The sequence below is a fragment of the Microcebus murinus genome, chromosome X, assembly GCF_040939455.1.
Source record: "Microcebus murinus isolate Inina chromosome X, M.murinus_Inina_mat1.0, whole genome shotgun sequence".
NCBI lineage: Eukaryota > Metazoa > Chordata > Mammalia > Primates > Cheirogaleidae > Microcebus > Microcebus murinus.
The window spans coordinates 81,088,582-81,112,026 of NC_134136.1; the positions used below are offsets into that span (position 1 = coordinate 81,088,582).

At 47.0% G+C, this 23,445-nt stretch overlaps 1 protein-coding gene across 1 annotated transcript in view; it reads right to left on the reverse strand.

Moving 5' to 3' along the window:
* Positions 1-10,244: 10,244 nt before the first annotated feature.
* Positions 10,245-23,445, reverse strand: part of MXRA5 (matrix remodeling associated 5) — a 36,927-nt gene continuing 23,726 nt past the window's right edge. The window contains exons 6-7 of the mRNA XM_075999586.1: positions 19,179-20,079; positions 10,245-16,253 (exon numbers count right to left, since the gene is read on the reverse strand). Coding sequence (XP_075855701.1) covers positions 14,336-16,253; positions 19,179-20,079 — 2,819 coding nt within the window. The 3' untranslated portion in view covers positions 10,245-14,335. The remainder of the gene's footprint in view (positions 16,254-19,178; positions 20,080-23,445) is intronic.

The following is a 23,445-nucleotide window of genomic DNA, read 5'->3' on the forward strand; positions in this document are numbered from 1 at the left end:
TTGTAAGTTACTGCATACATTACCTGTGCAGGTGCGTTCACTGTCAGTGCGTTCTGTTACGTTCTGGTAAAGGGGGTGCTATAACACATTCACTATGACTGAAAGGTCTGATTCTGAGAGTTTATAGATGCAAGTCTCACCGTGGTTTGCCATCTTGGTTGTAAAGTGGTTGACTGAGCTTTCTGTCATTGGTGGAAGCCACTTCACTCTGCTATACAGGTGTATGTACTTATTTGCTCACCACAGAATGGAGCCACATGAAGGTTTAGAAACTAGTCCATTGGGTAAGAGAAAAGGGGCTTCCAAAGCAGGATTTGATCACAGACATTCTTTTTTTTTATTTCAGTATATTATGTGGGTACAAATTTTAAGGTTTCAATAAATGCCCTTTCCTTCCCTCCCCCCCCAAGTCCGAGTTTCCAGCATGACCATCCCCCAGATGGTGCACATCTCACTCATTATATATGTATATACTCGCCCCCCTCCCCCCTCCCACCTGCCCAATACCCTATTACTGTAGTACCTATCTGTCCACTTAGGTGCTGCTCAGTTAATGCCAGTTTTCTGGTGAGTACATGTGGTGCTTGTTTTTCCATTCTTGGGATACTTCACTTAGTAGAATGGGTTCCAGCTCTAACCAGGAAAATACAAGGTATGCTATATCACCGTTGTTTCTTAGAGCTGAATAGTACTCCATGGTATACATATACCACATTTTATTAATCCATTCTTGGATCGATGGGCACTCGGGCTGTTTCCACAGCCTTGCGATTATGAATTGTGCTGCTATAAACATTCGAGTGCAGGTGTCTTTTTTTGTAGCGTGATCACAGACATTCTTAACCGTAACCTCTTCTTCGTATCATTGGAATTTCCCCCTCAGTTATATTCTGATACATTTTTTTTAATTTTCTTGGATTTTTCTGAAAGCCTGGAAATATTTCACCTATGCATTGTACCTGGAGTTGTAACGTCTCCATTTTGAAAAGTCCCCGTGTGGATTTTAATTTTCAGCCCCACCGTGATATCTCACATCTTCACAGCGTCATTGTAAACGGGCTGTTCCCTTCTGGATTCTACAGATCCATTCTGTGGAAACACAGCAAGTCTTGGAACCAGTAAAGGAAAAAGGCAGGTGGGGCTGGCCGGAATGAGTCACATTCTTGCCGGCTAATTAATCAGGTCATGGTTTGAATGGGATTTGGTGGGAGAGATTTCGGTCCTAACTGGTGGCTCACAATGTTTTCCTTAAAATGTTTGATTCTTTCCAAAATATGGAAAAACAAACACATGTGCTCACTGTTAAATTGGAACTAACTGATCAACACTCATGTGCACATATGGAAATAACATTCATGGGAAACCAAGCAGGTGGGAGGGGGAGGAGGGGTTGGGTAAATTCACACCTACCACACCTAGGTAAATTGACACCTAGTGGGTAAATTCACACCTAGTGTACAGTGCACACTGTCTGGGGGATGGGCACACTTACAACTTTGACTCAAATGGTGCAAAAGCAATTTATGTGACCAAAACGTTTGTACCCCCATAATATTCTGAAATTTAAAAAAATAATTTAAAAAAAAGAGCAAGAACTGATACTGGGCATCCACTGACAGGGAAGCCTGGTGCCCAGACCTTATCTCAGAAGGGCAAGAACAAAGAATTCCAAATGGCCTGGGAAAGGAACTCTTTATACTTCATGCCTCTCGGGAAAGAACTAAATTTTCCCCTTTGGGCCAACCAAGGAAGAGATGACATTCCATTTATTTCTAAGTGAGGGGATATGACATCTAACCTTTTATAAAATTCAGCTTTGCTTTACCGTTTGGCTGTTGCTGGTACATATCTTTATTGTGCCAATGTCTATATCTATATAGAAACATAATGAAACACTTCCCATCTCTTTACACAGATAGATCAATGGATAGAGGTACACACACAGATACCATTGCATCAATGTAGCATTAGAAAGTTTTCCATGAGTATCTGCCATGGTTTGAGTGTGTTCCCCCTGCCCAGAGAAAGCATGTGTTGGGAACTTAATCTCCAAGACAACAGTGTCTTAATGGGGTGTGTTTAGGGCATGAGGTTCTCACCCTAATCCATGGATTAATACTGATCGTAGAAGGTTTTGAGGCTGCAAGTTTTTTTTCTTTTCTTTTCTTTTCTTTCTTTTCACAAGTGTTGAGAGTTTGATCTCTTGATCTGTCTCACCGAGTGATGCCTTCCACCCTGCTGGCATGCCGTGAGAAAGCCCGCTCCGAGAACAGCCCACCCAGTCTTGGGCTGCCGGCCCTCCAGAAAAATGAGCCCAATAAACCTCTGCCCATGGTAAACTATGCAGCCTGTGATATTCTGCTATAGCAGCACAAAATGGACTGAGACTGGATCTGTTGGTCAACATGATCCTCATCTTTTCCAACCAGGGGGGATGGTGCTTTCAGCTGTGAACCACGGTTCCTGTCTTCCCAGGTGAGCTAAAATTGCACCTTCAGAGCATATCACCTGGAAGTTCGCCCATGTTGTTCCAGTTTTCCATTATGAGCCACATAAGGTGTTCTCAAGGTAAAAATAATTATGATTCATTAAGGAATAGACTCACGACACTGTAGAGAATTGTTGTCTATAGAGTTGGGTACATAGCTCAGCTGTACTTCTTCCTCGCTGTGTGATCTAAAACTATTCTTCCCCCTAGCTGTGCAGTCTAAAACTAATTCCTTCCTATCCCTATTCCTTCCTCCCTCCGGGCCATGTAATGCCTGCACTCCCTGGGGCTTTCTGGAAGACCACAAACTTTAGTGCAAAATGCCCCGCCCAGCACCCAGCCCAGATTACTCAGTCAAGAGTTTTTAATCTTGTTAGTAATGTTAAAGAAAATCTCAGGAAATGTACGTGAGAATATGAATATTAAGGAAAATTCAAGAATGGAGCCATTCTACGTGACCTAACAGAGACACAACATAGATAGAAGCTTTTTTAGATGCGTGAACTATTGGAAAACCAGATGCAAGTTGATGTTAGATGTTGGTACCATGCCAAAGAATGTAGCCTACTCCTCCTGTTTCCCTGTCAGGCCCTCTCTCTGCAGGAGGATTGGGAAGCAGAAGAGAGAGCCAAGTGTCTGCAGCTGCCAATATCTCAGCTCTGATTCTAGATCTGAATTGCACGGCTGGGCAACAGAGATGCAATGAACCAATGTCACTGAGGAGGGAAGGGGCAGAGGTGAGCGGTACCCTGGTCTGACTCAGGGGACCACCTGTCGATGGCTGTATATACACATCCCCTGGCCTGTGGGAGTCCCAATCCCCACCTGGAGCATAGGGGAATAACACCTCTTACACCAGGGGTCCTTCCTGAGAACCAAGAGGAAGCACCGTTCTGTCATTCAGCCACCATCCGTCCTTCTGCACACAGCAGTTATCTTTCCACCTTCGTGATTCGAAGACCTGGTTCTTCTTGCTCATTATTCTGGCTGTTTTTCAACAACATCTGAGCAAAAACAATATATCATGTGGCCTTATCTTTTTGCAGCATTCACCTTTATAAATTATTCAAGGTAAAATTACACACACACACACACACACCTTATTTCTGCATTGCCCAAAGAACATATATTCATTCTTTCATTTGTTATAAAATAGCACAGCCTTTGGCTAGATTCCACCCATTTCTTTAAAGTCAACATCGCATGCTGCAGTAATACTTTTATATACATGTATGTGAAATCTTGATGATCCTTTTGTCTTAATACTGTTGTCCAAACACTCTCATCCTGGGATCCCCCTCTGTCATTCTCAACGTCTCCTCGCTCCTGGGTTTGTCCTGTGACTTTTCCAAAACTCATGGCAATGCTCGTTCAGCCTCTCACCTGGACTTTGTGTTTCCGTGGTTACGGTTGCTGGGAAAAAAATAAGATAAAAACTCCGAGGCACTTGGCGACTGCCTGCCTACAGAGACATGGGTGCGCTTACTGCGAGGTTGGGCTCTGGTGCGATTCGCTCTATAGGCACCTGGAGAGAGCTTCGGAGAGATTTTGGAGAGGTGCAAATTTCACGGGCCTCCACCCTCAGCACGGAAGCCATTCAGCAAGCCCCACTGGGCCCAGCATGCTGTATTTATCCTGGCAAACCAACCGGTAGCCAGTGGCCGTTTTGTTGGAATGTGGGCTGGATCAAGACCAATGAACCTTTAAGACTAATGAGAATTCCCTTCATCTCACTGGCCATGCACCGTCTACGATTAGGCAAACCGTCCACTTTGGGTCTCTCTTCTCTTGCCCACGTCCTTAGCTCTGCAAAGTAAACCTGCAATGCTTTCTCTTTTTTCACCGTCTCTCCCTAATATTCCCCTCGCTGTTTCAAGGGGAATGTGTTCAAGACTTCTACAAAGATCCTCAAAATACTAAAAGCACGTGTGTGCTTGCGTGGGAAAATGCACTCTCATAAAAGATAAATGCCCAAGAATGAATTCATATGCTGCTTTAAAAATCTGATTAAAACCTCAATGACTTTTTGTTATAGAAGTTCAGTAAATGAAATTGTACTTAGAGTCAAAAATGAGCAAGGATGCATGACAATATGGAAAATACTAAGAAACGTGCATGGTCCTATTACAATATGTCATAAAACACCCTACAATAAAACACAGAACAGAGTGATCCAATTGTGTTCATGAAATATGTGAGTTTAATATTTATTGCGAGTGAAATTTCTTGTTGCTGAGGAAATAATAAATTACTTAATTCGTGGTGTTAGAGTAATTCATTTAATATTCAGATAAAACAAAGTTAGATCTTTGCCTCATACCGTACTCTCACGTGAGTTCCAAATGCTTTAAGTTTTAATATTTAAAAATGAAAAATGTTATAAAAGTACATGGGAAATATCTCGTGTCAGAATGAGGAGGGGCTTTCCAAACATAAAAGAGGGTAAAGAAATAAGAGACACAACCACAAGCTATTTTAACACTATTGTAATTCCAAAAAATCCCGTCCTATATACAAAATTGAAAGAAAATGATAATTATAAAAAAATGCTATATTTAGAACATGTATTAATGACTTATTGTGCATTTGCTATATTTAGAAGATGCTAAGTAAATTATCCTTACTACTCAAAAAGCAAAGGCTAAACAGCTTGGTTGATAAAGGTTACAAAATTACAGCTAGACAGGAGGAATAAGTTTTACTATCCTATATCACTGTAGGATGACTGTAGCTAATCAACAATAATAGATAGTTTCAAATGGCTAGAAGGGGAATATCAAATGTTCCCAACACAAAGAAATGGTGAATGTTTGAGATGATGGATACACTAATTGCCGCGATCTGATTGCTACAGATTGCTACAAATGCATTGTTTCACATGTATTGAAACATCACTAAGTTCCCCAGAAATAGGTACAATTATTCTGTGCCAACTAAAAAAATTCAAAGAAAGAAATGTGGGGACAAACGAAGATATTAAATTCTTCCATGAGGTGGGCCAAATCAGGTAGTTTGATTATTAATTTAAAAAGAAGAAGAAGAAGAAGAAAGAACAGAGAGCACATCCTTTGTGGCTATAAAATCAGAAGTTGTTAAAACGATAGCCATTCTCGGGGGCGAAATGTGGAGGTAAAGTGTATACCTGTGTAGGGCAGGAGGGTAGCAATGTCAATTGGAAAAACCATCTCGGAGGGCATTTTGGAAATGTTTTGCAAGGGCCTTAAACGTGTCCACACGCTTCCCTGTAGCCATTCCACGGCTCAGGATTTCAGAGATGTATGGGGGATTCTTTGCAAACATGGGCAAAATTTCGAAACAGTCTAGATGTCCCCAAAGATAGGATTAAATACGTTATGATACATCCACCCCATGGGCCTTTCTATTGACATGGGAATATGCAAATCATATATTGTGTTGTAGGGGGAAAGTGAACATTAAACCATTTGGTTTGGTTTATAAACAGAACTGAAATTATATAGTGTGCACACACACTCTTACCAAAATGGGAGTATGTTTGTAGTCTATCTGTGAGCAATGGGATTTACTTATTCCTTTTTTTCTGTTTTTCTTTTTCTTTTTTTTCTTTAGAGAGAGGATCTAATTGTGTCGTCCAGGCAGGACTTGAACTCTTGGGCTCAACTGATCCTCCTGCTTCAGCCTCCCGAGTAGCTGGGACTACTGGCGTCCGCTCCTGCATTTAATATTTTTTTCTATATTTCTATATCCTGTTACTTGTAACAGTTGTAAGTATACAGTTATAAGTAACTTATAACAGTTATAAGTTACTTACAACAGTTATGTGGAATAAAACAGTTATAAATATACAGTTATAAGTTACTTGTAACAGTTATATGAAATAAACCTTTTTGCAGAGACTAAGTATAGATTCAGCTACCTGGGTGAAAACATCTTTTTCCAAAAAGTGGCCATAGCCCTCTGGCCCTCCAGCCACCTGGCCGCATGGTAGGTGGGCTTTTATGCACTGTCTGGCTTCCACAGAGAGGACTTCAGGATGGATTATTTTTCTCCATTTTGGAATGCACTAAATGCAATATTTTCTGTAGGAAAAATATCAGTGGTTATTTTTTTTTCCTATTAGTTTAAATCCTGGCTTAACAAAAAGGCTCACTTTCCAGAATCCACAATGAGAACCTAAAACTACAGTGGATTTAAATCCAGTCCTCTGAAAATCATTTTTAAAATCTCTTCCTTTAACTATTTATTTAAAATACGCCTCAACCTCCTACCATCATCCAGAAAGAAAAATAGAAGAAGTTTGTATGTAGAAGCTATTTTTATAATCCTTCAGAGCCCATCCTTGAGGGGAAAAAATTATAAACTCCAAACCCTCGTGCAAGCCCAGAAAATGTATTACTGCATTAAGTTGATATATTTCACAACATCTTATATAACATAAAATAATGAAAAGAGAATGTGCGAGCTTTCTGTTATACATGGAAACTCTTAGAATTTTTTTTGTGTGTGTTTAATTGTTTTTTACATTATTCTCTTAAATGTTCATGTTGCTGGACATTAATGACAAATACCCTCACCTTTTCCTCCCCAAAGCACATGTCTGCATTTCTTTTTCATAACAGAAAGTTAGTGGAATTACGTTTCCACTAACGAGGCATCACTCTTCCCAAACCTCCCAAAAATCAAAATATATTTTTAAAAAAAATCTCTTAAATGATAAGGAGGGCTTAAGAATCTGAAAATTGTGAATGAGGTCTCGTAGAAGAGCTTAATGTATGCCGTGATTACTAATCCTACCGAATGAAGCCAGTGACAGTTGCAGGGGTTGTATATGACCTTTCTCTGTCACTCACCAAGGGGAAGAGCTTGAGTTGGCCACGTAATCTCATGAGCTCTAGTCCTCTGATATACAACAAGGAAATAATTCTTGCTGTAAAGTGCTGTTATGCAGTTTTGGGTTTTTGTTTTGTCTTTTTTTTTTTTTTTTTTTTTAGTAAGTTAAATTCTTTTATTTATTTATTTTTATCTCAGAATATTACAGGGGTATAAACGTTTTGGATGCATAAATTGCTTCTGTACAGTTTGAGTCAAAGTTGTAAGTGTGCCCATCCCCCAGACAGTGTGCATTTTACCTGTACCCAGTAGGTGTGAATTTACCCGTCCCCTCCTCCCCCTCCCACCTGCTTGATTTCCAACGAATGTTATTTCCATATGTGCACATAAGTGTTGATCGATTCGTTCCAATTTGATGGTGAGTCCATGTGGCGCTTGTTTTTCCACTCTTGGGATACCTCACTTAGCAGAATGGGCTCCAGCTCCATCCAGGGTAACACAAGAGGTGCTAGATCTCCATTGTATTTTTTGTGGCCGAGTAGAACTCCATGGTGTACATAGACCCCATTGTACTAAACCAACTCATGGATGGATGGGCACTTGGGTTGTCTCCACTGTTAAGTAGTTTAAATGGCAGCATAAAAACTGCCATCCAACTGTGTAAATTTGAGTCACGCTAGCATTCCATCGCGAAACTCATAACAATTGCCGTAGTGAAAACATTAACAGGTGGCATTCATTTATCCTCGCCACAGTCCTTACAGGACAGCGGCAGGATTTTCTTCTGAATTGGAAGACACAGTGTGGCCACAGACGCAGAGGTTGAAGTGTGATGCTGTTGCTGGTTTTGTTGATGGTAGCGGGGCCTGAGAGAAGGAAGGTGGGCAGCGTTTAGAAGCCGGAAAAGGAAACAAATTGTCCTCTAGAGCTGCCATCCCCAACCCTTGGGCCATGGCCTGTTAGGAGATGGGTCGTCCATCACAGCCTGAGCTCCACCCCATGCCCCGCCCACCCACGACACCCCACCCCCACCTCTCCCCCTCTGGTCCGTGGAAAAATTGTCTTCCGTGAAACCAGTCCCTGGTGCCAAAAGGGTTGGGGACCGCTGCTCTAGAGTCTCCAGAAGGAATGCAGCCCTAACAACCCATCATTTTAACCCAGGGAGAGGCATGCTAGATACCGCACCTACAGGAAGGTACGATAATCAGCGTGTGTTCTTATAAGCTGACAAGTTGGTGGTGACTCGTGATAGCAGTGACAAGAAACTCATGCAGTCACATAGGATGTAAGGAGAAGACCCCATGGCCAGAGTGAGGGCAGTGGCCCCAGCTCCACTGCCCCAAGCTGCTGATGATGGAGCAGCCCAGGTTGTCAAAGAGGCAAGCTTAGAGTGGCCCTTGTGGGGACAGAGGCTGACCTGGAGCAGTCAGTCAGAGATAGCGGTGGGGCAAGGAGCATGTCTGGGGGACAGAAGACAGGAGGTGCCAAGACGATATACAGGGTAGGAGGAGAAGGGGGTCGAAAAAGTTTAAAAAACTAAAATTCCCATGTGAAAAAGTAGGCTCTTAGATGGAGCGACGTTTGCTCACATTGTCTCTTGGGCTCCACACATCTACCAGATCTCGGTGGCACTTTTGTGACGTGAATATTTCAAGTCACCTCCTTTGATCGTCACAAAGGAAGAGAGACAGATAGATCCTCAGTATTTGTGGCTTCTCCCACCGGCTATCATGAAGAAAGGATTCAGACACAAGACTATTGTAGAAGTCCATCCACCACCCACTTCACCTCTAAGTTCATAAAAGAAAGTCCAGCTTACTGTCCAACACGCACATCACCTCTGAGTTCATAAGAGACAGCCAAAACACGGCAATTGTGGTGAGCAGAGTCTTCGATACAGACTCACACCTGTGTGGGTGACCTTAGTAATTCTTTTTGCATTAAAATGTGGAGAAAAGAATGAATTGAAAGACTTGGAAGGTATCTCCACACTGTTTCCCATAGAGGTTGTACTAATTTGCAGTCCCACCAACAGTGTATACATGAGCGTTCCTTTCTCTTTTTGCATCCGTGCCAGCATCTGTTGTTTTTGGACATTTTAATAAAAGCCATTCTAATGGTGGTAAGGTGAAGTTTTATTGTGGTTTTAATCTGCGTTTCCCCGATGATTAAGTGACATTGAGCATTTTTTATATGTTTATTGGCCATTTGTCCTTCCTCCTTTGAGAAGCTTCTGTTCATGTCTTTTGCCCACATTTGAATAGGGTTGTTTGGTCTTTTCTTGTTGATTTGCTTGAGTTCTTTGTAGAGTCTGGTTATCAGCCCTTTGTTGGACGTATAGCTTGTGGGTATTTTCTCCCCTTCTGTAGGTTGTCTGTTTGCTCTGTTGATTGTTTCCTTAGCTGTGCAGAACCTTTTTAGTTTCTCAAGAATGGAAAAACAAACACCACACGTACTCACTATTAAATTGGAACTAACTGATGAGCACACAGGTGCACAGAGGAAAGAAAAAACTCAGTGGAAATAAACCAGGGCAGAGGGTGGAGGAGAGGAGGAAAAAAAAACTATCTAATGGGTATGAGGAACACTATCTGGGTGACGGGCACACCTATATAGCCAGAATACAAGCACTACAAAAGTGATCTCTGTAACCTAAAACATTTGCACCCCCTTACTATTTTGAAATCTAAAAATTGAAAAAAACAAAGACTTGGATGGTAATGGAAGCCCTTCTTTAGTAACTCAACATTGTGAACTTTGTTCTGTAAATTTGGGAGTCCAATCTGAGGAGTTTTGGCTGCAGTAGCGTGACTTAAACTCTACACCAGAAGATGGTAGTTTTAAGCCACCAGTTCCGTGGTCATCCTGCAATCAGCCTTGGGCAAGAAACACCTATAGACATGAGCATATTTTTAATCCACCAAGGTAAGTACAAGATGAAGCCAACTAGAACCACTGGTTTATTGTGTCTTAAGAATGTTCTTGGGTTGTGACAAGGTTAAGAATCGAAGACTGTTAGGAAAGACGCTGAACAGCTTCTCAGGGTGGAGACAAATTGATCTTTAAGGGTTTTTTTTTTTCTACCAGAAAGAGGTCAGGTCTTATGGGGCCATCTGGGAACTCTACGCTACCCCTCTGCGGTTTCAACTGGAACCTATTATTGAACACCGGAGCCATCCAGGATCAAGGCGCTGAATTAGTTCTGGTAGCATTTGGCGTCTTGCAGATGGAATCTAGCAGCAGGGCAGGGGCGCCCTCACCTTGCCTTGTGCCCATTGCAAGCCAGACCTCGAAGAGAACAGCCAGCGGCGTGGTTTGGGTTTTGTTTTTCAGGGGGCCGCCTGGGAGCAAGCAGAGAGTGACAATGGACTGCCAGCTAAAGACTTTCCTCATGCACATGTGTTTACAAGCACATACACCAGATGTTAGGAGTTACCCACGGAGGGAAGGCAATAACAACCAGCTATCTTCGAGTTAGTCTATTACTTGCAAATAATGGTAACAGACATATGTGATTCCGATGAACGATGACCTCACTAGTCACACATCTCCCTGTGTTGGGCAAACGGGTTTAAATGCCTCTTACTGAATCATAAAGTGCTCAGCACCTCTCACCATCTCTTGTTCCTACCAGAAATTTTTAAGTATTTGTGTTTGCTTCCCCGGGGCTGGTATAACCAATGACTCCAATCTGGGGGCTTAAAATGACAGGCATCTATCTTCTCCCAGTCCTGGGGCCCAGGAGTGTGAGACTCGGGGGTCTCGGGGCCGCGCTCCCTCCACGGGCTCCAGGGGAGGCTCCTTCCCGCCTATCCCGGCTCTTGGGGACTCCAGGCGTCCCTGGGCTTGTGGCCGCAGCCTCACTCCCGCCTCTGCCTCCTCCGTCTGCCTCCACGTGGCTTCTCCTCCGCGTCTGCGTCTACTTCTCTGCCACCTGTCATTGGACTTAGGGCCCTCCCTAAATCCTAGATGGTCTCACCACAAGACCCTTCACTAATTGCATCTGCGGAGACCTTATTTCCAAACAAGGCCACATTCTGAGGTTCTAGGTAGACACAACCTTTTGCAGGGTGTTATTGAACCAACTACAATATCCTACCATGATCAACAACAATAAAAAAATCCCCACAATTTCCACCATCATCCAAATACACATATTCCCTTTTATCTGTCAGTAGTCCCCAGTTCTCCTTGCTTGGGCATCTGTCTTCCTAATGCTTTTGCTGATAAGAGATTCGTTCCCTGTCTGCCCCATTTCATCCTGCCCAGCTATCCTTCTATTATTGTCTCAGCCAAAATGCTGCATCAGACACACAAAAAAATGTCTCTCACACTACCATTGACCTGGTCTTTGAATCCCTTGGGACTCTAATCTATCTATGTATTATCCTGTCTATCTATCTATCTATCTATCTATCTATCTATCTATCTATCTATCTATCCATCATCCACCTATCTGTCCATCTTCTATCTATACATCTATCAATCTATCTATCTATCTAACCGTGGTTCTCAACCAGGGACAACTTTGCCGCCAGGGGACACTTGGCTATGTCAGGAGGAGACGTTTTTGGTTGTGATGATTAAGTGGTGGATGCTGCTGGCATCATCTTCTGGGTGGGGCCCAGGGACCCTGCCTGACACCCTACAGTGCACAACACAGCTCCCCCACAACAGAGAGAGTCCTCTACCCCCAAATCCCGATAGTGCTGAGGTTGAGAAATCTTGTCTTAACATGACGCTCTATCTGTTAATATCTACCTGTCAGTCATCCATCTACCGATGTCAGTGGCTCTCAGTTAAGGGCAATTTTGTACCCCCGGAGGGGCATGTGGTAATGACCAGAGACATTTTTGGTTGTCACCACCCAGGGGTGGGGGCTGCTGGCATCTGGCAGGTGGAACGCAGGGACGCCCTACTAAGTGCATGGGATGTCCCTCTGCAGAGAACGATCCAGTTCCAAATGTCACTCACTCCACGGTGTAGAGACCTAGCTGAAGGGTGAGTATATTGGTCATTAGGACATCACACGCCACCTGTTTCCCCAGGGCCCCTCTGTGTAGCCGGCACACGGAAACAGCTGTGCAGAGAGCCTTAAGCACATGCGTGGATTCAAGCAGGGGCCCCCAACGCATGGTGGGTTGTGTAATTGTTTCATTATATATTACAATGTAATAAAAATAGAAATAAAGTGCACAATAAATGGAATGCTAGGGTTAGGGTTAGGGTTAGGACCGCCCCCCCCCCAGTCCGTGGAAAAACTGTCTTCCATGAAAACAGTCCCTGGTGCCAAAAAGTGTGGGAGCCGCTGGATTAATGAATGAGAGAGACTCAGGGTCACGAAACACCAAGCACTCCTTCCTTGCTTGTATGTGTTGACATTCTTTAACAGCTGGCAGCACTGCATTCCTTGAAATGCTGACAGTCAAGGTCTTCCCAAATGTTTTTCTGAAGTTTCCCTTTTCCTTCCTCTCAGGAGGTAGCAAAAGAATGACGGTTTTTGCATATATTTGAGGAATGCCAGTCTGTCAACTGCTGGATGTCTTTTTGCAAAAAAAAAAAAAGAAAGAAAGAAAGAAAAAAAAAGTAGAAAAGAAAAAAAAATGACGTAGGTTTTTCTGCATCCACGTTGCTTCTCAATCCTAAAACAGTCTGGCTGCCTATAGGGTCAGAGTCTGCCTTCCTGTCTCTCAAACACGCTGCCGGAATGACCCGCCACCGCCTTTGACTTCGTTTCCTTGCCTGCTGAAGACTTTTATAGAGAATAGAATAATTGAAATAGGGTGAATAAAAGTAGGGTTTTTTTTTTTTTTTGTAAACTACTCCGATTTCAACCCCAATTCATTTGGAGCTCTCTTTGCCCCTGAAAATATCATTGTCATCGTGGCCCTAACTTTTTGGAAAATATTATTTTATTATCAAATGTACAGGATGTGGACCTTATAAATACAGTAAAGCAGTCATGGAAATAATAGCTCTCCTGTTGTCCGTGGGCACAGACTGACCCACGGCCGGGGAAGGGGCAGCTGCCTCAGACCAGATGGACAGACAACTCAGGTACTTCGGAGAAGTTTTTGGGCTTTTCTGGAAGGGCTCAGGATTCAGTTCTGTGGGTTGGTGGTGTAGCTTTCTCCTTCCCCTCCTCCCCCCTTGTAATGGCATTTAAGATAAACTTTGTATTCAAGGCACCCTAGTATCTTAGCCTCCCCGGGGGGAAGGTAATGGAATAGTGGTTACTGAATTCGAAGGAGGTTTGGAAAGAAATTTTATTTATTTTTAAACTGCATTTCCATGTCTGCTGTAATGTATCCAAGTCTTGTAAAGACCAATAATTTATTCTTTTTAATGAGACAGAAAGAGTTTCTCTTTCGAATCTCATCGTCTGATTAGAAAGAAAAAAAAAATATATATATATATATATAAAACACCATATAAAAAGTGAGTTCCAGGGAGCAAAGGTTTTTTTTTTTTCTTTCTTTGTTCTTATAAAATGGGTAGCTGTAACGTATGAAAGTGCGGATTAAAAAAAAAAAAAAGACATCAGTCCTTCTGGTTCTAAACCGCTACTTGGGCAAGCTGGAGTTCTGAAGTGACAGAGGAAGGAACAGGAAGGTGAAGAAGAGTTCTCGTTCCGGAAGATTCTATCGCGTTAAAACTGCAGCAGGTTAACTGGAGGGTGCATCTCTCTTGGGATAGCAAGGCACCTTTGTTGCTAACATCTACTACGGCTTCTTTTCAGCGAATGTTTGGCTTTGCACCGCACCCTACGGACCCCAAGGGAGGCAGCGGGGTAGAAGTTACAGGTGCAGCCAGGTAAACCTTGAAGCCACAAAGCAAAGATCCCAGAGAGGTGGAGCCCTCCTGCCTGGGTCTGCTTAAATCCCTTTGCCCAAGGAGCCCCGGTTAAGGGTAACCTCCGTCTGAAACGCAACGGGGGAGGCCCCAAGACAAATTCCCCCCTCCCCCAGCTTTGGGGCGTGGCTTGCAAACCGCAGCAGTCAAAAGCTCGGCCACCTGCATTGCCCCGATTTAGGCCGCTCAGAAGACGTGGACGTAGGTCGTTTTGGAGTCACTCCCCAAGACGTTTTTGGCCGTGCACTTGTAGAAGCCCGCGTCCCTCTGCGAGGCGTGCTGGATGCTCAGCGCTCCCTGCGGGTGCAGGAACCGGTTGCCGTAGAGACGCGCCTGCGCCCCCGCCGTCAGGTGGGACTTGTCCGGCAGCTCCCAGGTGATCTCCGCTTTGGGGATGCCCATGGCCATGCAGTGGATCTTGACGGTGTGCCCGGGCCGCGCGTAGATGACCGGCGCGGGCTCGCTGGTGATGCGCGGCGGGTAGGCGATGACGATGACCGACACGCTGGTGACCAAGGGGCCCTGCTCCGTCTCCACCCGGCACGAGTAGGTGCCCCGGTCGAACACCGAGGCCTCGCGCACCGTGAGCGTGCCGTTGTCCGAGAGCCAGAAGCGCCCCAGCGCGTGGGGACCCTCCAAGACCACGCCGTTGGGAAGCGTCCATGAGAAACGTGCCGGCCGCGGCTTGTCACCCGGGGCGGCGCAGTGGAGCCGCAGGGTCTCTCCGTTGATGATGCTCACCAGATTGCGGTGCTGGCTGCCCGCCTCGCCGCGCTTCAGCCCCACCTTCAGCGACACCAGCCTCTCCGAGTGGCCCGCGGCGTTCCTGGCCACGCAGCGGTACGCCCCGGCGTCCGCGGGGGACAGGCCGCTGATGTGCAGCATGCCGTCGCCCTTGTGGAAGAACCGCTGCAGCCGCCGGCCGCTCTGCAGCTCCGTGCCGTTGGGGAGGACCCACGCAAGGGTGGGCGCCGGGGTCCCCGCGGCCGAGCAGTTGAGGCTGATGGTGTGGCCCGCGGTGGCGGTGATCTTCTCGCTGGTGGGGTCGTGGAACACGGGCTTGCGCACGGGCTCCAGGACGGTGAGCTGCACCGCCAGGCGCGCCTCGCCGCCCTCGTTGCGCGCGATGCACACCAGCTGCCCGGAGTCGCTCTTCCTCAGCTCCCGGATGTCCAGCGTGCCGTTGCGGTGCACGCTGACGCGGTTGCCGGAGTAAGGCGCCGGCAGCACGACGCCTTCTGGGAAAGCCCACAGGACCCTCGGCGCGGGGACGCCCTGCGCCCGGCAGTCCACGAGCTTGCGACTGCCCCCCGCGGCGACCTCGCGCACGGTGGTGATGGGGTCCGAGCGGCCGTTGATTGAGGGCGGCTGCACCAGGACGTGGACCCACACGGTCTTCCTGTCCTCCCCGGCGCTGTTCCTCACCAGGCAGGTGTAGTTCCCGCTGTCGGAGCGCTGCGCTTTCTGGATGAGGAGAGTCCCGTCCTGGTAGACCTGGTACTTCTCCGAGGACGCGGGGATCAGCCTGTTCGTGGGGGACAGCCACGTCACCTTAGGCACCGGCTCTCCTTTGGCGGCGCAAGGCAGGGTGACCACGCCTCCGTAGGGCACCTGGAGCACCAGGTACGTCTTGTTCCGGATGGCTGCGGGCTCCGCCACCACCTTGACCCGGACCTGCATCTCGTCCTTGCCCACCTGATTCTCGGCGAAGCAGGTGTAGTCCCCTTCCTCGCGCATGCCCACCTCGTTGAAGTAGAGTGTGCCGTTGTTGAAGACCACGTAGCGCTTGGCGCGCCCGCCGCTGTCGTCCGCCTGCATGAAGGAGTTGACCAGGCTGCCGTCCGGGAGGCCCCAGGAGATCTCGGGGTTGGGCAGCCCCGTGGCCACGCAGTCCACCTTGAGGTCGCCCCCGTAGAAGACCCTGTGGTCGTTGTCCTCTTTGTGCTCGATCTTGGCGGGTTTCATCACCACGTTCACCTGGAGCGTCACGTAGTCATCGCCCACCTTGTTGCGCGCCACGCACAGGTAGTCCCCGGCGTCTTTGTCGGTCACGGAAGTCACCACCAGGGTGCCGTTGGCGAACGCTTTGACTCTGGAATCAAAGCTGCAGGGGAGAGGAAAGGAAAGGAAGGAGGTGTCAGTTTGCAGCATGCCCCACGGTGGCTGTATGTAGGTGGCTGGAATGGAGCGGGAACATGTGTTTTTGGGAACTGTCCCTGTGCTACTGCAAAATGCCCAGGGGCGTTTGCAGCCGGGACTAGACTGAGAAGGCAACTGGGAAGTGATCTACTGCTAATGAGAACTCCCTGGTAGGGTCTGACCAGCTGGGCTGGCCGTGGGTTCAAAGATGTGAGCGGTAAGCAAAGACTTCAGCCGTGTTAGCGAGCACTTGTGTGTGTGTGTGTGTGTGTGTGTGTGTGTGTGTGTAGTATTTGCCCCCTGGTTATTGCAGAGGGTGTTGTAACCACAAAAGCAGACGAATGCTACCGTCCTGGAGGAAATGAATCCTAGTTAACCTTATACAAAGGTTAAGCACTTTCTGGAAGGAAATGCTTGAGACACTACTTCTACTCTTGGGAATTTTTTTTTTTTTTTTTAAAGACGTAGTAGACCAGTATCAAACAAGAGGCAACAAAGTAAGGCCGGGCGCGGTGGCTCACGCCTGTAATCCTAGCTCTCTGGGAGGCCGAGGCGGGCGGATTGCTTGAGGTCAGGAGTTTGAAACCAGCCTGAGCAAGAGCGAGACCCCGTCTCTACTATAAATAGGAATAAATTAATTGGCCAACTAAAAATATATAGAAAAAATAATTAACCAGGCATGGTGGCTCATGCCTGTAGTCCCAGCTACTCGGGAGGCTGAGGCAGAAGGATTGCTTGAGCCCAGGAGTTTGAGGTTGCTGTGAGCTAGGCTGACGCCACGGCACTCACTCTAGCCTGGGCAACAAAGCGAGACTCTGTCTCAAAAAAAAAAAAAAAAAAAAAAAAAAAAAAAAGAGGCAACAAAGTAACTTTGGCATTGATCATGTCATTGTGGTTCCGCCCAGACTTCCAAAGCTATCTAATGAAACTGGATTTGTCAGCACTGTGCAATATTGGCGTAAAGCCTTCTCCTCTGGGATTTCTAATTAAAACTGAATGGCACTCAACAACTAAAACCTCAAGGGTGGGGTGCCATTCCTCTCTATGAAGTCCAGACACCTCTGACTTAATATTCATGAAAGGTTTTCAGTTTAAAAGAGATAACATTTAAGGCCTGATAGATTAAAAAAACAAAAAACAAAAAAACAAAAACCAACTTATGTGGGTTGTTTAATTATACTATACCAGGCATATAATTGGAATTCAGTAAGAATAAAGCCCCAGAGTTGATGATTTAGGGTTTATTTAGCATGTCTATGGGGTTATTCATTAATTATGCACGTGACATTTTAATAAATATTGAGCCACTCAGAACTTCTGAATAACCCAGTGAAAAGATCAGAGAGGTTCTCGTTTTTAAAGTGTCCACATTGAATTTTCAATTTCACTTACATTACAGCGGGAGAGGGTGTACATTGAGTTTTTAACCCCTTCGTATTTCTTGAATACTGCATTATTCTAATGGCACGTCTAGGACAGTATCATAGATTTTTAGAAAGAAAACATCTGCCTATACATGGATGCAATTCGATCACCATAAATAAAAGCAATTATTATACTAACGGTGACTACATAAACTGTCTCGTGGGCCAGGAGTGTAAACCAAGTCAAGGAAACTTGGCGAGGAATATGAGAGGTGTGGGGCTGGCTAGGACATTTTAATGTCCCTTGGAGTTCAAACCCAAAAATGTGTACAGTAGCGTATATCTGCAAACATTCCTAAGTGTCTACACCACTGATATCCAGCCCTAGTTATAATCAGAATAAACCGGGCACATCTGAACAACACGCCTCCCAAAGGATTTGGCATTAAGAAGGGAAGTGCCGATAATCTGTATTTTTAAAGTTTTCCTGGCGTGTAGCAAAGCCAGGGGCCGGCTTGGCTCGTTGATAAAACTCACACGGGCTGTTTAATGACAGCACGCTAAGGATGTAATTAGTTGGAATCTATTTAGTAAGGATGAAGCCCCGGAGATGACGATTTACGATTGATCTAGAGTTTCCATGGGGATATTAACAGAATGACTTAAAACCCTCCTGGAGCTACATTCCTGTGCTGTTATCCATTCCGCGCCGGCTCAGCCAAGCCAAAGTCAACGGAAAACAGTCGTGCGCACAGCGGCACATTCGCTGAGCGGGGAGACTCTGTTCCAGGGTGAATGGGTACCCGGCATTCCGGATGGATTGTACGAGCTCTTTCTGGGCACCGCCGCCCAGATACATCCAAAATTTAAAACAGAAACTGAGCACTTGGGCTGATTCAAAATCAAATTACATAGCCAAATTGGGTATTCCCCTGTAAAATTCTGAAACTGGAAAAAAAAAATAATAATACAATAAAAAGAATTTGAATAATTTCAATTTCTTTAGAGAATCTCCAGGGTTTTGGGGAGGGGGAGATACACATCCTAGGGTTGTGGCGAGCATTGTGGGGACGGGGTCTCTACAAAAAAAAAAACAAAAATATTAGCCGGGCACGGTGGCGCATGCCTGTAGTCCCAGCTACTCGGGAGGCTGAAGCAGGAGGATCACTTGAGCCCAGGATCACTTGATCATGTCATTGTGGTTCCGCCCAGATTTCCAAAGCTATCTAATAAAACTGGATTCGTCAGCACTGTGCCCAGGAGTTGGAGGCTGCAGTGAGCTAGGATGGCACCACTGCACTCCAGCCCAGGTGACAGAGAGAGAGAGAGAGAGACCCTGTCTCTTAAATAAATAAAAGAATGAGTAAGGACAAGATTTCACTGTGTGTAAAAGCACCCTACGGGGAGCATTGTCTCTGCACGTTCATCCTGACCAGGACTCAGGATGAACATGCACAGGACTCTTTGGGCCACCAAGAGTGTCGCCAACATGCAAGGGGAAGCCGGGGTGTGCCCGAGGGGTTTACCTGAAGAACGCGTCCACCATGCGTTTGGACGGCAGCCTCCACTGGACGCGCGGCCAGGGGTCGCCCGAGGCGCTGCAGTGCAGCCTCAGGGTGCCGCCGTAGCGCACGTCGCTGCTGCGCGGGGAGGCGGCGGTGATGCGCGCGTGGGCGGCGGCGCGCTGCACCGTCAGCTGCACCGTCCTGCGCGCGGAGCCCACCAGGTTGGCGGCCACGCACTCGTAGCGCCCGCTGTCCTTGGGCGCCAGGTTGCGGATGTAGAGCGTGCCGTTGGGGAAGACGAACAGGTTCCCGCGCAGGAACTGCGAGGGGCGCACGTGCGTCCCGTCCCAGAGCACCCAGCGCACGCTGGGCAGCGGCGCCGCCTTGGCCGTGCAGTGGATGTGGACGCTGAGCCCGGGCGGCAGCGAGATGTTCTCCGCCTTTTCCTGCTGGATGACCGGGGGCAGCGCCGCCACGTGCAGGCGGATGGCCAGGCTGTCCGCGCCCGCCGCGTTGCTGGCCACGCACTTGTACACGCCTCTGTCTGAAAACGACGCGTCCTTGATGGACAGGGTGCGGTTTTCGTGCAGCGTGACCCTGGCCTCCACGGGGGACACGGTCTGCCACACCCTCCTGTCCGGGAAGATCCAGGAGATTTGGGGAGCAGGGGTCCCCTTGGCCAGGCACTCCATGGCGATGGTGTCTCCCAGGTAGACGGTGACGTCCTGGTAGTGGGAAGCCAGGATCTGAGGCTGCTGCACCGTGACCGACAGCAGGACCGCCATGCGGTCCAGCCCGTGCAGGTTGCTGGCCGTGCACAGGTACTGGCCGCGGTCCTGCACCTGCACCTTCTGGATGACCAAGGTGCCGTTCTTGAGGACCTCGAACCGCTGTATCCTGGTGTTGGGAGTCATCAGGGCCCCTGGAGTAGAACGACAGGGACCATTAGCTTTGACATAAACTATATCCTTCCCCGCAATGTCCAAGACAGCATCGCTCATTTGTTAACCTAATTTTCCTACTTACGGCCCAAACAGCAAAAGCAAATGTGCAAGAGAGAAGGTCTTTTGCTGACAATCATCGAGGAAATGCAAAACCACCCTGAGATATATACCACATCACCCTCGTTAGGATGAACAGTGTGGAAAACACAAAGTTGGAGAAAGTAGATCAGTCCAGCCCCTATGGAAAACAGTCGGCGGGATCCTCAAAAAAAAAAAAAAATTGAAAATAGAACTACCCTATGAATGAATGAGCAATCCTGCTTCTGGGTACATACAGCCAAAGAGATCGAGGATCAGTGTGTTAGAGAGACATCTGACATGCCCATGTTTGTCACAGCGTTATTGACAGTAGCCAAGGCGTGGAATCCACTTAGGTGTCCGTCCCCGGGTGAACTCATAAGGAAAACGTGGTTTATCTACATAGCGGAATACCACTCTGTCTTAAAACACAAGAAAATTCTACCATTTCTGAGAAGGTGGATGAACCTAGAAGACATTATGTTGAGGGAAACAAGCCGGGCACGGACAGACAAACGCCGCAGGATCCTGCTTCTATGTGGGTTGTAAGAAAGTTGAACTCACAGAAGCAGAGAGCAGAATGTGATTCCCGGAGAACCCGGGGGGTTTTGCGGGGAAAGGGGAGATGTTGATCAAAGCCCGCAAGATTCAGCTAGATGCAAGGAATGAATTCAAGGGATCTATTGTGTTCACTGTGACTATAGTTAGTAAGTAATATATTGTGTACTTGATAGTTGTTAAGAGAGTCGATTTTAAGTTTTCTCACTACGGGGGAAAAAAAGGTTGTTTTTTTTTATATATATATATAGAAAATAGAGAAAGGAAGAATGTTTTGTTTCCCTTTTTGCTCATTTTTAGGCTAGTCCCAGAAACAGGGCACAGACCTTCTTCCAGCCAAGAGTAGCGAACATGGCTTCATAGAGAATTCTGGAAGTGGCTATGAGTTTCTGGGAGGCCCAAAGTAGCCTGACTGTTCATTCTCAGGTCCTGGAGGCACAGCCCCTCCGTCGTTTATGTTGACACTGGTCTCCTGAACTCCCAGGCAGTCCAAGCTGCCTGCTTGGACGTCCTAGGCCTGTAGCTGTTGCCCACCCTGCCCAGAGACGCCCCGAGTCCATAAGACAGAGAGATGGAGGGCGTCATTCTCAGCCCAGTCCCACTGAGTTGGGCATAGACTCAGGCTTCCCTATGATGTCTGAGCTGCTCACCACTCTAGCCAGAGGGTAGACGTGAGTGAGCTACATTCTTATTTCCGTCCACTCTACGCTCTCCATATCTCACACCCTGTCTGACCTCCTGCCTGCCCTCATCAAGGTCTGTATCAACCATGTGTTTCTTCTCTCTCTCTCTCTCTTTTTTTAAAAATCTCAAAATGTTAAGGGAAACCAGTCGGTTTTTTTTTTTAATCAAAAGAGACACCTGTTGATCGCAGCACAATCCACAACTGCAAAGATGTGGAATCAACCCACGTGCCCACTGACTCATGAGTGGATGCACAAAATGTGGTATACGTATACCACGGAGTACTGCTCAGCCGCGAAAAAGGATGGATTAATGCCTTTTGCAGCAATTTGCGTGGAACTGGAGCCCATTCTCCTAAATGGAGTGTGCAAAGAATGGAAAATCAGCCATGCATTTCTGATGCTCTGCTATCTGGGGATTTTGCTGGCCCCGGAGGGTCCACCCCTCCCAGGGCTAGCAGATTCCTAGAGATAGCAAAAGACCCCTGCTGTGAGCTTGCTTTTTATATGCAAACCTAGGAATCCAGAGATCACACGCCAGCCAGCCACCTCCACTGTGGGGCTGTCCCACTCTGGGTCATTATCCACCCGCCTTAATGACCCCAGACAGCTAGGGAAATCCCTGCACCCTCTAGAGCCTGCTGAAATCTCTCAAACGACCTCATTCTAAGCATCACCGGTTTCTTCCCACAGAAAGCGCACCAAAAAAAATGGCACTTGCTCAAGTTTGTCCCTATCTCTCTGCCTCCTGAACAGCTCTGGTGCCTCCCAGCAAGACTTCCCCATGGCATGGCTTGGACCCTCCTCCTGGGAGCTGTGAACAGCAAACTATCTCCTCTATAGCCACTGCCTTGTGATCTGCCGGCCTCACCACACTGGAATATAATAAAACTTACGATCTAACACTGGGAAGCCCAAGAGAGCCCCCTTCTTCTTCCTTGTTTCTGGCCCCTTCCTGGGTCCAGGTTTCACCCGTGGGCTATGCATTCGGTCCTGACTCTTTTGCTAATAATTTTCTCTAAGATGGGAGTGCTGCCTTTGGGTGAAGGCTTCAAGCCCTGGAAGCTCTCCATTGTCCTCATCCTCACCCTCTCTGCCAAGGTATCCGTTGTTCATCCACCTCTGAAATCTCCTGCTCTTCCCACGATGAGGATTTCATGGTGGACGGGTTATTCCAGTACCGACACTCATGGAAACAAGGCCACTAGCCTGGCATGTTTACAGGGAGCTGCCGAGACCACAGGCGTCTCCTCTGAAGCCAGGTTTGGAGGCCAAGTGAGTCTGCCCAACGCACCATGCCCCGGGGAACAGGTCTGCCTTGGCGCTGGTATAACCTCCCTGCCTGCCAGGCAGTGCAGGTAAGAAGCCGTCCAGCTTTGGGTTGAGCCCTCCCAAATGAGAGTCCTCACTCACGGAGGACTCACCTCCCCAGCGAGGCATCTTATGATGCAGAGATACAGAGTGCTTGTCTATTCCACTTGCTTTGGGATGGAAGAGAAAAGGACCATTGTAACCTCCTGCCCATCACGCCGGGGACAGTTACATGGTATTTCCCTCTGGCGCCTGAACAAATGAACGGATTTGGCTTATCTGGCAGCAAAGACACGATAAAATCACATCCTACAGCTCCACCGCCTTAGAATACAATGCTCTGCTTTGATGTGAACCAATTTCATCTTGCCACGCATTGAGACAGACCTTCCTAAAACCCAGAGCCGGCTAACAGAAGAGCAGCCAGCACTCGGAGCTGATTCCGGGAGACGCAGATGGAAAACGTGCATGAACATCGGGAGAGAAGGCATGATCCAAGGATGCTCTGACACGGCCCAGGCATGGAAGGCCCTAAGAATGAACACGAAAGGGGTCTCCCAGTAGAGGAATGGGTTCCTCCAAAGGCATCGCCCTTTTGGAACAACAACAACAAAAAAAAACATGTTTTCCTCCATCTGCAACTTCAAGCAAAAATGATTATGAAATCGCTTATGACAGTATATGAGTTTGAATGCAGAGCTGAACAGAGGAGTA